At 41.5% G+C, this 14,129-nt stretch overlaps 1 protein-coding gene across 1 annotated transcript; it reads left to right on the forward strand.

Annotated features, from left to right (window-relative positions):
• The first annotated feature begins 677 nt into the window (after positions 1–677).
• plaub (plasminogen activator, urokinase b) lies at positions 678–10,153 on the forward strand. Its single transcript, XM_082543278.1, has 12 exons — positions 678–714; positions 2,012–2,196; positions 2,299–2,392; positions 3,630–3,734; positions 3,818–3,971; positions 4,417–4,514; positions 4,938–4,979; positions 5,066–5,267; positions 5,353–5,504; positions 6,354–6,494; positions 6,923–7,071; positions 7,160–10,153. Exons 2-12 carry the CDS (start codon positions 2,104–2,106, stop codon positions 7,352–7,354), a joined length of 1,425 nt encoding a protein of 474 aa, XP_082399404.1. The 5' UTR covers positions 678–714; positions 2,012–2,103; the 3' UTR covers positions 7,355–10,153.
• The last annotated feature ends 3,976 nt before the right edge of the window (positions 10,154–14,129 follow it).

A 14,129-nucleotide genomic window follows, 5' to 3' on the forward strand; every position in this document is an offset into this window, starting at 1 on the left:
TACGAATGCATTACAAGCACGTTAGCTAAAAAAATGCCACAAAACAAGTAAACAAACAAATAAATAGATTCAGTATTAACGAATTAAAGGCACATTAATAATACCAAATAAACAATAAAACAATAAGGGTTTTATATGCTAACAAATATAAATAGAAATATATGTAGATAAAATAAGAGAAAACCAACCGAATATCACAAAGTAAAATAAAAGATATTCAATAACATTTAACGGATAAAACATGTAAAACCATTCTGGATAAAAATGCACATTTAATACGGTATCAATCAAATTATTGTTTATTATTGCGATATGTAATTAAAATCAGGATTTTCCTAAATTAATAGAATCTTTAATTAGCTCCTCTGTCTCAATAAGAGTTGTAGCGATTACCTCGAGTCCCTGAAGGCAACATCAGCCCAACAGGATCCAAACGAGGCGACTTCCGGGATCCTAATGTACATATTTGCTTTCCTGCTTTTCTCATTCTTCTTCAGTTTGCTTTCGTTTACATATGAGGGACATTCAAGAGACCACAGTCACCTGCATCTTCATGTCACCTGAAGGCAGGAAAGTGATGCTCGTTAACGTGCACCGTTAGCGCGCACAGAGCCCCTTCAGGTCCAGTCAGGATAAATGAGTTCTGGCGTTTATGGAGCAACAGCGACATCCAGTGACTTCACTACAAAAACAGGCCAATCACATACAATTAATGTCAGTACTGTTTATATATATATCGAGTTATTTCAACTTAAGGTTTAAAAGCAAATTATTAAATTTAATAGCAAAAATGCGTATATATTTATTTGTTATAAATTAGCTTCTGCGCAAATACATATGTTATTTTAACTTATATACTTTAGAGAAGCTGTGACAATGAAGTCAATGCTGTAAATGACTCAGTGACAAACTAGCTCAAGGCCACTTTAGCTGTGTATGATCCAGTTTTGCAGCTTGGTACAGAGCCCGCCACTGTGTTTTTGTAAATCACTTTGTAGTGATGGTACTCAAGTAAAATTTGATGCTATCATTTATTTTAAATTGAGATAGAGCACCGTGAAATCTGACTTTTTTTTTTTTTTTGAAAAACGGGTATAGCCCCCTGCTGGGCGTCAGAGGTAGTGCAGGTTTAAGTCTAACTTTGTAACATGGGGCGAATTTGGACATTTTCTAGTTTCAGGTCTTGCTAAATACAGCAGGCCTGTGGTCTGCAACCAGAATGAAAAGAGACAACAACAAATAAACTATAAAACACGACCTGTTTGACCAATGAACCACCAAATAAATTCGTAGTCTTCAGGAATAGTTCTCCAGGCTTCTTGAAGGACATTTAAAGCTCTTCTTGGGACGTTGGTGGTTTTTGTTAATCATCCCATCAAGCTCTAAAACACCACTGGCTGAAATCAACCCATGACAGAGTCTACACCATGTTGAACAGGTTTCACACTGTTGTACTTCTCTTCTGACCTCATCCTTACAAATTTTACTTTTTTTTTGTAAACCAAGAAATGTCAGATTTAGAGTCATCACTCCATAAAACCTGCTGCCACAGGTTTCAGTCCAGTTCTTGTGTAGTTTGGCATAGTCAGCCTTTTTCTCCCAGTTTTTGTTCCTTGGAAGCAAAATGTAAAGAAATGAGGGTTGACTCAAGACTTTAGCACAGCACTGTATACACATATATACATATTTGTGTCAGACCACACCCACTAAAATCCCCAAACCATTTCTTGGTACATCAGTAGTGTGAGTTTCCCAACAGATTATGCTGTATGGAAGCAAACACAGTGCAGTAATGTGATATTCAGACAAATATGAACATGTTTTATTTAATCAAACATCCTGATTCATTTAAATCCAATTATAGTTACCTTCAGCATGTAAACACCTGCAGTTCTAGACTGGCTGACATACCACAGATACTGATATGCTCCCTGAAAACTGATGGTGTGGATTACCAGTGATGACTCATTCACATGTACTGTAAACAGCTATTTCTTCACTCTACATCTAGTGGGTCAGCCAGCCAGCTGTCAGCCAATCAGGACTCCTCCCTCCACTGAACAGAATAAACCCCGAGGAGGCTGCCACTCTGCAAGCACGCTCATGCAAAGCCTTCAAACCGAGCCGAGAAGCATCATGAAAACAATGAGAAGCTTTTTCCTCTGCGCGCTGGCCTTCCTGTCAGCAGCTCAGGCTGTGAGGACAATTATTTTTATCTGTTTTTATTTTTTTATTAACTCCAATTTTATGTTAGTCTTCTTTCACGAGGCTTTATTTAACTTTTTAAAATGTTTTCAGGGCCTGCTGGATGAAAGGAGAAGGCGTGAGTTAGCTTTTTCCCCCCACTCCTCCTCTTCCTCGTCTTCGTTCTCCTCGTCCTCTCAGCGTTCAGGTGAGACGCTTTTATTCATCTCCTGAGCATGAAATGTGTAATTTACTTTGGCAGCAAATAAGCAAAGCTGTATTTAGACAGCACACTTCATTCCAGGTGGAAGCACAAAGTGCTGCTCCTATGATTACCTACAATACTGTGCAAAAGTCTTGAGCCACCTGTATTTATTTATATTTTGCCAGCTTGAAAGTCAATATTTGATGTGACTTCTTGTTTTCCTCAGCACAGCCTGAACTGAATTAGCTCTCCAAGCTTAATGTAGGAGATTCAGCGCTTTTGTGTGGCTGTTGGCTGCCGTCTGTTTCATGATCCCACACTGCTTCAGTAATGTTGCATTCTGGGCTCTGTGGGAGGCCAATCCATGACTGTATGACAGGAAGAATGTGAATGTAGGTCAGTGGCTTAAGGGGCTTAACAAACAACAGCAAACATTGTCAGCTACAAAGACTGGACTGAAAACAAATGAAACAGTAGCTTTAAAATAATTAACAAAAGCAATCACTGAGCCTCCCCCCCATCAAAAAAACAAACGAACTAAAATAAATAAAATCACGCAGCAGCAGAAATAAAATGATCATTTGACCCATAAATAGAGTGCTGAAAGGTGAGTCACCTAATGTGAGTCACTGGGTCGTTCCTGTGGTTTGGAGCATACAGCAGCTTCACCTGTACTCACCTGGGAATAACCAGACAGGCTGTTCCAGATTACTTGTGGCTGGTTCACCGCTTACTCACGTATCAGAGAGATAGTGCGTGACCTGGATGTTACTGAGTCAGGTTAGGGTTAGGGTCCAGCCCAGGGTCCAGACTCCCGTTTGCCGTCAGAACTTCCTTCATTTTTGCTGACAAAGATTCAACAAAGCGCTAAAAACATTCCTCAGAGATTTAGTCCATGTCGACATGATATCATCATGGTGCAAATTTCCTGTTCCACCACATCCCAAATTTTATCTACTCGATCTGAGGATTGTGATATGGCTACTTATCCCCCTGGAGGCACTCGTTACAAGATGGGCACACTGTGGTTATAAAGGGATGGACGTGGTCAGGTAGGCGGTGAAACTGCTGTGATTGGCTGATTAGATATTTCTTCTTTCTTCTAATGAACTGGCCTGTCAGTCTTACTGCTATACCTTGTATTATATGACCTCTTATTTTCCAGCCACATTTCATAATCATAAAATATGCTGTCGATGTGGGTCTCAAAAGTGTCGTCAGCTTTCGTCTTATTTTGTAGGTGAGATTTGTCTCAACGGCGGCACCTCGGTCCCAGCGCTGATTTCTGGTGCACACCTGTTCTGTCGCTGCACTGATGGCTTTGAAGGCACACATTGTGAAACAGGTGAGCAGCTCAACAGCAAACCAAACGTTACTGATAGTTTTCAGATTTTCTAATCGCCCTCACCTGTCATACTGTCACTTCAGTAAAAGCGAGTCACTGCTATGAGGGAGTGGGACTGTACTACAAAGGCACAGCATCTAAAACAGTCAGCGGACAAACATGTTTGCAGTGGGACGAGGAGACCAGGAGGCAGTACCTGCATTTGGACATCAACGCCGGGAAGCACAACTACTGCAGGTCTGAGTTTGGATCTTTGAAGTTTCACATTCCTTTTGCAAAATGTTGGATAGTTGGAAGAAAAAAAATATCAGTGTCTCCCACTAATCAGCTGGGCTCCTTCATATTTTTAAGCGAGTGTAAAAACCACAGCACTTTATCTTCAGCTGTTCTAGCAGTCCGGCTCTTTTAATTCAGGCGTTCATCAACCATAATCTTTAATCGAATAATCTAAACACCAAACATTACAGTTCATGCTACAGATTCCAGTTTTGTGACCAACTAGTCTCAGCAATCAGAGACAGTGCTCATATCAAACCTGTCAGTGTTAGCAGAGACGGTTAGAAAATGTTTTCAGGTCTTTCATGGCCAGATTCCATCATTTATACTCCAACCATTTGCATATGTTCGTCAGGCTGGACTGTTTGTTTACTTGGATGGTTTGTTTTTTATTTTTTTTATTCAGAAATCTTCACTACAGACGTCGTCCGTGGTGTAACGTTTGGAAAAACCTGCAGCTGGTGTGGGAATACTGCGACATGCCGCTTTGCAATTTCAAGCCACGTAAGTGTGTTCTCTGATAGGACTGTTATTAAAGTCAGTGAAGCATTTTTCATTGATGGTGCATCAGTCACTGGAGCAAAAGGAGCCAAATTTATGGGGACCAGGAGGGAGAATAAAAGTCCAAAATCCACCATGGATTCAAAGTATAGGGGTTTTTCCAAATGCAGATGAAAATGTAACTGAATTCTGGAAAATTGGCAAAGAAAAAAAGCAAAATAATCTCTTATTTTGTTTAGAAGGGCATAAATATATTTTCTCAGCAGTTCTTTAAGTCTCACTCTGCTCTGGTGCTGGAGACTTTGAGACTTAGAGTATATAAAAAATCTCCAATGAGAATTTAAAAAATAACCCAGAATTTAAAGGGTTAAATGTTCTGGGAAAATCAAATCTTTAGCATTAAAAAAACCCATTTCTGTCTTATAGTTCCACCTGTGGCTTCACCTGTCCCCACCCAGCCAGAGCACGGTGAGTCCTCACTAACGCCTGTGAATCCCATTCCTCGCTTCTCTCGGCGACACTTTTAAACTTTTAAACTTAAACTCATTTTCCAGTTGCAGAGATGACGACATGTGGCCAGCGCACCAGAAGAAAGCAGCTGAAGATCGTTGGCGGAACAGTTGCCACTGTGGAATCCCACCCGTGGATCGCTGCCATATTTTGGCGCCCTAAATCCAAAGAGAAAGTTTTCCGCTGCGGGGGCAGTCTGATCTCCGCCTGCTGGGTCCTCACAGCTGCCCACTGCTTCCCCGACGGGTAGGAAGTGAGATCATTTACTGGAAATGCAGCAGGTGCTGAGAAATAGCTGTGACTGGACTTGTTTTGTGAATTTGTGTTTCAGAAATAACACCATAGCAGAGCGCTTCACCGTCACCCTGGGGAAAAACGCCCTGAACGAGAGCAACCCGAGCGTGGAGCAAAAATTCAGGGTGGAAAAAATCTTCATCCACGAAGGGTTTGATAATAACGAGGGGAACTTCAACAACGATATTGGTGTGAACACACAAATTAAAACATCTTTTGAAACTAAGTTTTTAATCAAGCAGAGCGTTACTCCAGCCTCACTGCCCACAGTTGCAATGCATCTGCAAGCTGCTTTGCAACCCACTTCCACCCCAGCTGTTGTTCTGTGCGTTTTACTGTCAGGTGCCAAAACAGTCAATCCACCAAATAGAAGTTTCGACAGTTAGAAATAACACTTATCTTTGACTATAATTTAAAATATGGAAAAAATATATATTTATAGCAATACGTGCTGGGGGGGTTTTTCTCAAAAAACTTGAAAAGAATGTTCCGATTTTAGTCTGTTTGCCTCTATCAGTTAATGAAATCTCAACAAAGAGACACTCATCCTTTTTTTAAAAATTGGTTTAGGGGTTAAAGTCTTTTTAAAATAATACTTGGCTGCTTAACACCGAGGCTGATACTGCTTCAGATCATTTCCCATTAAAAGGGAGTTCTTCCTCCATACTCTCAGCAAGTGCTGCTCAAAGGGAATCATGTGATCAAGTGTCTCAAATGGTTAAAAGTTTGATTCCTGCCTGAGACATAAATTCCAATTGGGGTTGTGTTAGGAAGAACATCTGGTGTAAAAACTCTGCCAAAATCAAACGTGCAGCACTTTGGTGACCCCTTGTGGCTTTATTTACTTTACTATGGAAACGCTCGGACCCTAAGAAGAATCTTAAACCAGCATCCCACATTAGATGGATTTTAGGATCTAGTTACCTGACAAATTTAGTCATTCTGCAATAAGATTTTAGAATTCTCTTGAATTTCAGAGGCCTTTTTCTTAAAGCTGTAATTCAATCAAAGGTGTGATTGTTGATAATTGTCTTGCAGCTCTGGTGAAGCTGAAGACCAAACTTGGTAAATGTGCTAAGGAGAGCAGCGCTGTGAGGACGGTCTGCCTGCCGCCACCTCAGCAGAGCCTGCAGCCAGGATTCACCTGTGACATTGCCGGATATGGGAAAGAAAGTCACGGTGAGGAGAGTCCTCTGAGCATTGTTCTTACATCTGACAGAAACAAACGTATATCAAGTATGTCTACACTAAAATATTACACCTGTAAGTGAAGCCTGAAGCAAATCGAACATTAACTACTTGCAGATTTATGTGTTCGATCCAATAATAACTTTTGTGCTGTTTCAAGTTGAGCTGATCTGTCCACTGAATGTTTGCACACCGGCTACAAAGTCGGGAATCATTGACACACTCTGAACTTTGTGCTCATTTTTCTTTTGTTATGGGAATATTATTGGAAGCCTTACAAAGACAAGTCACCAGCTATCAGTGTAGCAGAACAAGTGAAGGAAACAGAGGCTCATTTAAAATGCCTAATTTCTGTAACTGCAGCACATAATTATAATTATGTTCACCCTTCAGGGCTTTAACACTCCTCTTCTCTCCAGCTTTGTGGTACAGGTCTCAATACCTAAAAGAGGCTCAGGTGAACCTCCTCGCCGACAACGTGTGCCGAGGGAAGGATTATTACGATAACATGATTACTGATAACATGTTTTGTGCCGCTCGTCCCGACTGGAGTCAGGATGCCTGCGAGGTATTTGCACACGTCTGGTCTCGACTTTGATTCCAGAGGTCGGTTTGTCAGTTTCCTTCAGCGCTGCTTGTCTTTTCTTCCCCCGCAGGGAGACTCAGGAGGCCCTCTGGTGTGCGAAGTCGGAAGCAGGCTCTTCCTGTTTGGAATAATCAGCTGGGGCGACGGCTGCGCCAAAGAGCTGCGTCCCGGTGTTTACACCAGAGTGACCAATTACAACAAATGGATAGAAGCGAAGACTCACCTGGGGTCCATCACCGCTGGAGCCATGTTTCCTCAGAAATGACCTTTAAGGCCCGCCCACATGTAGAGGCATTTGCTGGAGAATATTTCAGGTTGTGGTTATGCATGTAAACCTCATGTTTTGTTTCCACTGGTTGCAGTACAAATTGTTGGTGGTGGTGCTGTTTTTATTGTTCTAGTAGTTGTATAGCAATAATATGTTTATTATTCGTGTGAACAAATCCCAAGACACAACAAAAACTGGCGGTAATTGTAGCCTACGGCCCTATATTTCGGTCTGAGATGTGGGAGTAAGCCACAGTATTAGTACAACATCAAAACATGGAGTCAGAAGACCTGTGAAGCCTTGGACTGAATGCGGTTTTCTAGCCAAGAGATGTTCAGTCAGAAAGAGATCAAACACATTTGTCAAGTGCTGTAGCTGTGGTGTAGCTTTAACACAGCCAGCGTCGGTGTAAATATGTAGCACTCCAGCCAGGTGGCCAGTCAGAGTACTGACACAGAGAGACAACCATTCACACTCAGAAACCTGTGGGAGTAAGCCACAGTATTAGTATCAACATCAAAGGTCAGAAGACCTGTGAAGCCTTGGACTGACTGCGGCTTTCCGGCCAAGAGATGTTCAGTCAGAAAGAGATAATTTGATACGTAATTTGAATGGTAACATCCATCCATCCATCTTCTTCCGCTTATCCGGGGCTGGGTCGTGGGGGCAGCAGCCCAAGCAGAGAAGTTCAGACCTTCCTCTCACCAGCCACCTCCTCTAGCTTCTCTGGGGGAACACCAAGGCGTTCTCAAGCCAGCCAAGAGATATAATCTCTCCAGCGTGTCCTGGGTCTGCAGACCCCGGGGCCTCCTCCCAGTGGGACATGCCCGGAAAACGCCCAGAGGCGCCCAGGAGGCATTCTTGTCAGATGCCCGAACCACCTCAACTGGCTCCTTTTGATATGGAGGAGCAGCCGCTCTACTCTGAGCCCCTCCAGAATGGCCAGCCACCCTTCGGAGGAAGCCCATTTCCGCCGTTTGTATCAGCGATCTCATTCTTTCGGTCACTACCCACAGCTCGTGGCCATAAGTGAGGGTAGGGACGTAGATCGACCGGTAAATTGAGAGCTTCGCTTTTACACTCAGCTCTCTCTTCACCACAATGGACCAGTACAGCGTCCGCATTGCTGCGAAACATCTTTCTGAAAATTCGGCCATTTACCATGTGGCTTAAACATAATCCAGTGCTAACCTTGGAACGGTCGCCTGGACTGCAATAACTCAAAATCTTACCAAGTATATTTGTCTTATTTCTCATCAAAATTATCTCATTACACTTAAAATAAGACACAATCAGCTACAGAGCAACATTTCAGTAAGATTTCGAGTTAACTCGAAATTTTGAGTAAAGTAAGTCAAAATTTCGAGCTACTTTTCTCAAAATTTCGAGTTAATAAGTTGAAATTTCAAGTTATAGATGCTTTTTTTGTTGTTGTTTTTTTGTGGCAGAAACGGGCTTCCATACACCTGTGACCTGATGGATGTTAGCATTAAACACAAGAGACACTAAAACACATCATGAAAAACATGATTTAAGCCCTACAACAGAATAAAAGAAACAAATATAAGAATTAACCCTTTCACACATAGTGGTCACTACAGTTACAGCTATTCAAAGGCTGTGTTCTTGTATTTGTGTCAGTGTTGATGGTATACTTGCACATAAACCACTACATTGGACACTGATGTGTCACTGCATACCCTGCTACCCACTGGTCATTTAATGTTACTGTAGATGTGTGACGTGTTTCACTGTAATTATTGTTATTATTGTTATTTTTCTTAAGCATTTTTATTCATCTTTTCATGCCTAAAGATGATTAAAAATACTTAAGTAAAAAATCCTGATTGAGGTCGTCTTAATTCATGCATGAAACGGTTAAAAGACAAATTAAACATTAAGCGGTTAAGTTAGCATAACAACACCACACAAGTACACAAGCTAACACCAGTAAGCAGTGTTACTTGCTTCACTTGTCAGTGGTTTTAATGTTGTGGCTGACTGATGTGTCTCATGCAATAGAGTGAATACACACTCTGAGTCTCCTAATATGAAAACATGTTACTGTTTCACAAACACACGAGTAAGCAATGGGCTTCAGACTGAGTTAATGTTAGTATTAAAATGAGAATTCAACAAGTTCATTCTTATCTTAAGAGCCAGTGTTACCAGTGTTTTTGCTGGTTTTATCATCTTCCAGTCAGGTTTACCTTAGCTCAAAGTTAAGCACTTTAGAAATCACTCCTGTGCTTCTGCTAGTAAAGTGTTTTGTGTGGAAACTTTAAATCTGCTGTGTTTAAATGAAATGCTGATGTTTTTAGAAACAGAGTAATGTGTAATGCTGTGTGATGGTTATTGTGTCTGTATCTAGTCAGGTCCACACCTACTTATTCACTGGTTTCATTGTAGAAGTTAAGAAATCAAAACTATGTAGTCACACAGATACCGATGACAGACCGGGACACTATTGTTGGTGTGTTGCTCAGGTTCATGAGATCATACCTTGAATAATTTGAACACGGCTCTTCCAGTAGCTGAAACCTGTTAAAATTCAGGAATCTAAAATGCTTCATTTACACTTGCTGCAGGCTACATCCATGTGTCATACTATATATATTTTGTAATTCAAAGGTCTTCATCTTTGTTCTACACGAGGCTGAAATAAGCAGGTCTGCCCAAACCTGGTTACTGTATCATCTCGAGACATATTTTTGAATTTTTATGGATTCGTCTGCAGATTTTCTTCAGATATTTTCTTCTTTAAATGAAATAAACTTTATTTTACTGTTTTTCTAACATTATTCACTGGATATTATTGAACTTTGGGAATTTCCCTGTTGATGCAAAAACACAACTTTCTGTCTGTCAAACTTTGTTATCTTTAACATTTTCATAGATTTAATCAAAGAAACTGGAACAAATGCTGTGTTTTTCCAACAGACAGATAGTAACAAAGTGCCTAAAGATGCAATTTAAAACTGGTTCTTTGCAGATGGTGAGGGGTTATCAACCAGCGTACTCCTAGTGCTGGTCTGAAGTCTGATAAATGAGGAGCACTGCACCAAGCAGAGCATCGGCATAAAATCTTTACCAAATTAAACATCTGGATTATCAAGAATGGGATTACCTGATCGATCAGGGACCAAGTTAGCAACAACTACTGCTGGCACCAACAGGGTGCCAGTTGGTCAAAGATACTGGTGGAAGAGAGTGGGATGGCATATTTGGAACTAGTGAAAGAACATGCTGGTAGGCTCTTACATACTGTGTGTGCAAGAGCCTACTGTAGGTAGAAGGAAGTAAGGTAGGGAGTATGGCAAGCACGAAGATGCTAAGATTTGTGATCCTGAACTGCTTATCCTGAAGTGGATAAGCAGTTAAGTAAAAGGAGGTCTCAAAATAAAACAGAGCTATGATTCAGGGAATTTCCTGGACGAGCCCCCACTTATCTTACAAGCCTCTTGCATGTAAAAAGCCTAGGAGACACAGTGAGTGTAAGATAAAGTATAGGCAGTACTAACTATAGACTGAGCCTCCGAACAAACCTAACCATGTGTCAAATGAATTTATTTTACAAATTACGGTGGAGTATTTATAATTATACTACATTATTTAACATAAATAGGCAAGAAAAGAAAAAAGGAAAGAAGTTAAGGCCAGGGTCTCCAAGACCAAAATAAGCAACAAATAACCCGACTCTTTAGAGAGTAAAGAAACATATTTCTAGGTTAAAACCAAAAAATACTAAATACAGATAAACTTCCCAGCTGGCCACAAAACAGGAGAAAAATGCGCATAAACAAAAACGGTAGAGAACTCCTCATCTAGCTGCCACTAACAAGTAAAACACTTTACGGACACTTTTTACTGGGGCTATATACAAAGTTACACACAAAGATCTGAATACTGTTCAGCTGTGGCAGTCAGGTGTGAGAAACCTGGAACAGCAGCTCTCTTTCAAAAAGAGGCCAAAGTGTCAGTGAACCTAACCCAGGGGTCCCCAATCCCAGTCCACGAGGGCCGGTGTCCCTGCAGGTTTTAGATATCACCCTGGATCAACACACCTGAATCACATGATTAGTTCATTACCAGGCCTCTGAAGAACGCCAAGACATGTTGAGAAGGTAATTTATCCATTTAAATCAGTTGTGATGGATCAATATAAACATATTTAAAACCTGCAGGGACACCGGCCCTCGTGGATTGGGACTGGGACCCCTGACGTAACCGATTTAAATTTAAATTGAAACACTGGTTTGAATCAGAGCTCCTGTGGTTGGCGTCGTGGTGCAGTGGGAACGATTTTACACCGGATGATCTTCTGCCACCTTTCCTATATGATCTAGCTTTGAACTGGAATGAGAGTACACTGGTGTGTCCCCCCCCTCCAGTGGATGAATTAATGGATATAGTATAAAGTCATTAAAGTTCATAGAATGAGTGTCAGGAACACTGCAAATGTTACAGGTACCGGGTGGCAGCACCTGTAGACAGCTATATATGTGTCCTGTAAACAGGAAAGAAATGATCAGACAGGGAGACGTGGCTTGCCGTTTCCTGAATACTCCGCCATTATTTATTCAAATTCACAATTATGCACTCCTTTCATTACTTTTACAGTATTACAACTGTGTATTTACTTATTCTTAACATAGCTCACACACACATTCTCCATAACACATTCCAATGTTATAAACATGACCAATTTTCTTGTAAGACTTGGTTCAAAATGAATTCCAACAAGACAAATCTATAAATCTCAAATAGCTTGAAAGAATGGTATAATCAGCACCATCTTGACATGTGCACTGAATTCACGGAAACACTTTATGGCAGAAACAAGATACTAAAACAATACAGGATAACGGTGGAGCCGATCACTAACATCACAGAGCATAGGAGGTGTGCGACCCAAACTAACATGCTAACCTTAGCATGCTGCTAAAGCCGTAAACAAATACTTACAAAAGTGTAATTTACTGTACTACACAATGTTGTACGCTTTCACTTTCCAACCGTAATGGTTAGTCTATGCTATATAATGGATGTGATTGCTATTATATTCTATTTCGGGCACGATACGAACCTGTAAACAGGAAAGAAATGATCAGACAGGGAGACGTGGCTTGCCGTTTCCTGAATACTCCGCCATTATGAGAAAACAGCGCGGAGCATGCGCTTCAGGCTGCTAACAACAGGCCAAACCATGGTCTCACACTGCCACCTATTGGTATAAAAATGAAGCGTCCACTACAAATATCCCAGGGTAGTTACCAAGTTTCCTGTTACAATTACTGTAGTTATTTAGGGCATTTCCAAATGGAAATATCACTTACATTGAAAGTGAAATTACTTAAATTAATTCACATAAATGTGATCACACATTAGTGAGTATCACACACTCCCTGACAAAAATAAAATGGCTCCCAACATTCACAAAATCATGACATTTTGAACTTTTGCTTCTCAAATTCTTATTAACTCTTATCAGTCCAAGAACTAGTTATGAAACAAGCAGTGGGGGTGGTGTGTATGCAGATGGGGTCAGTGATGCGTGATACTGGTATGGTGAGTATGGTATTGGGGTGCAGTACATTGGTGACTGTGACATACACATGGGCGGCACAATTGCCAATGGTGGGTATGGAAATACAGTGTATGATGGTATGGTTGTGGCAGGTAACTGTGGTGCTGTGCGTTCCCCAACTAGATTAACTGCCGCATGTGACTGCACTGAGGGTTTACCCAGTGATTCATAAGTCAGAAACTGTCGTGGTTTCCTGTGACGGGTAGATCTTCTAATGTCCGTACAAGTATGTCCCGGTGGTTGAACCTGTACGTTAGACTGCGAATGAGTTTCACACTCCTCACCAGACCCTCTGGGTTCAGATAGGTTGTCACTACCCACTTCCATTTCTTCCATCTCCTCTCTCAGAGAACATGGCAGGTGTGAGCATTCTCTCCCAGTTTCCTCTTCGAATTGTTCAATGCTGACGGATGGTGAATGCTCAGGCATAGTCAGTATGTCTTCCATCGTCTGCACAGGTGAATGTCCATTTTTTGTGTTTGTTGTCACTCTAATAGGTTCTTTGGTCTGGTATGACTGAGATGCAGGGTGTTGCTCATGGTCCAGGTTCCTTCTCACGGTCCTTTCAACAGGTGCTCTTAGCCAGTACCCCGAGCAATCACTCTCAGAACCGCTGTCAGAGTTATCCCACATGTCTGTTTGTCTTTGTGCATCTGCAGATCTTTCCATCCTTCGTCTGTTGCGTGTTGTCTTTCCAATCGCAGGCTTTGCCAGGGGGGGAGTGACTTGAACAGGTAAGTCATTTACAAGTAACAGCAGATTGCGATGCAATGTTCGGGTTCTTTTTGGGTCTCCAGCTTCAGGATGGACTACGTAAACTGGGCTATCTGCTAGCTGCTCTTTTACTATATAAATAGTCCTCTCCCAATATGATCTCAACTTGCCAGGTCCTCCCCGCTCACTGAGGTTTCTGACCAGAACTCTGTCTCCTGGCTTAAGCATGACTCCTTTTGCCTTTTTATCATATGTTATTTTGCCTCTTGCACTAGACTTCTTGCTATTTTCACTAGCAATCCGATAAGCTTCCGACATTCGTTCAGCCCATTTCTTGGCATATCCTGTAGGTGAGTATGTTTCATTCTCCCCCTTCAATCCAAACAGCAGATCAACTGGTAGATGCGGGTGTCGTCCATAGAGGAGATAGAATGGTGAGTAGCCGGTGGACTCATGTCGAGTACAGTTGTA

This window comes from Aulonocara stuartgranti, assembly GCF_965226115.1.
Source record: "Aulonocara stuartgranti genome assembly, chromosome: 8".
Taxonomy (NCBI): domain Eukaryota; kingdom Metazoa; phylum Chordata; class Actinopteri; order Cichliformes; family Cichlidae; genus Aulonocara; species Aulonocara stuartgranti.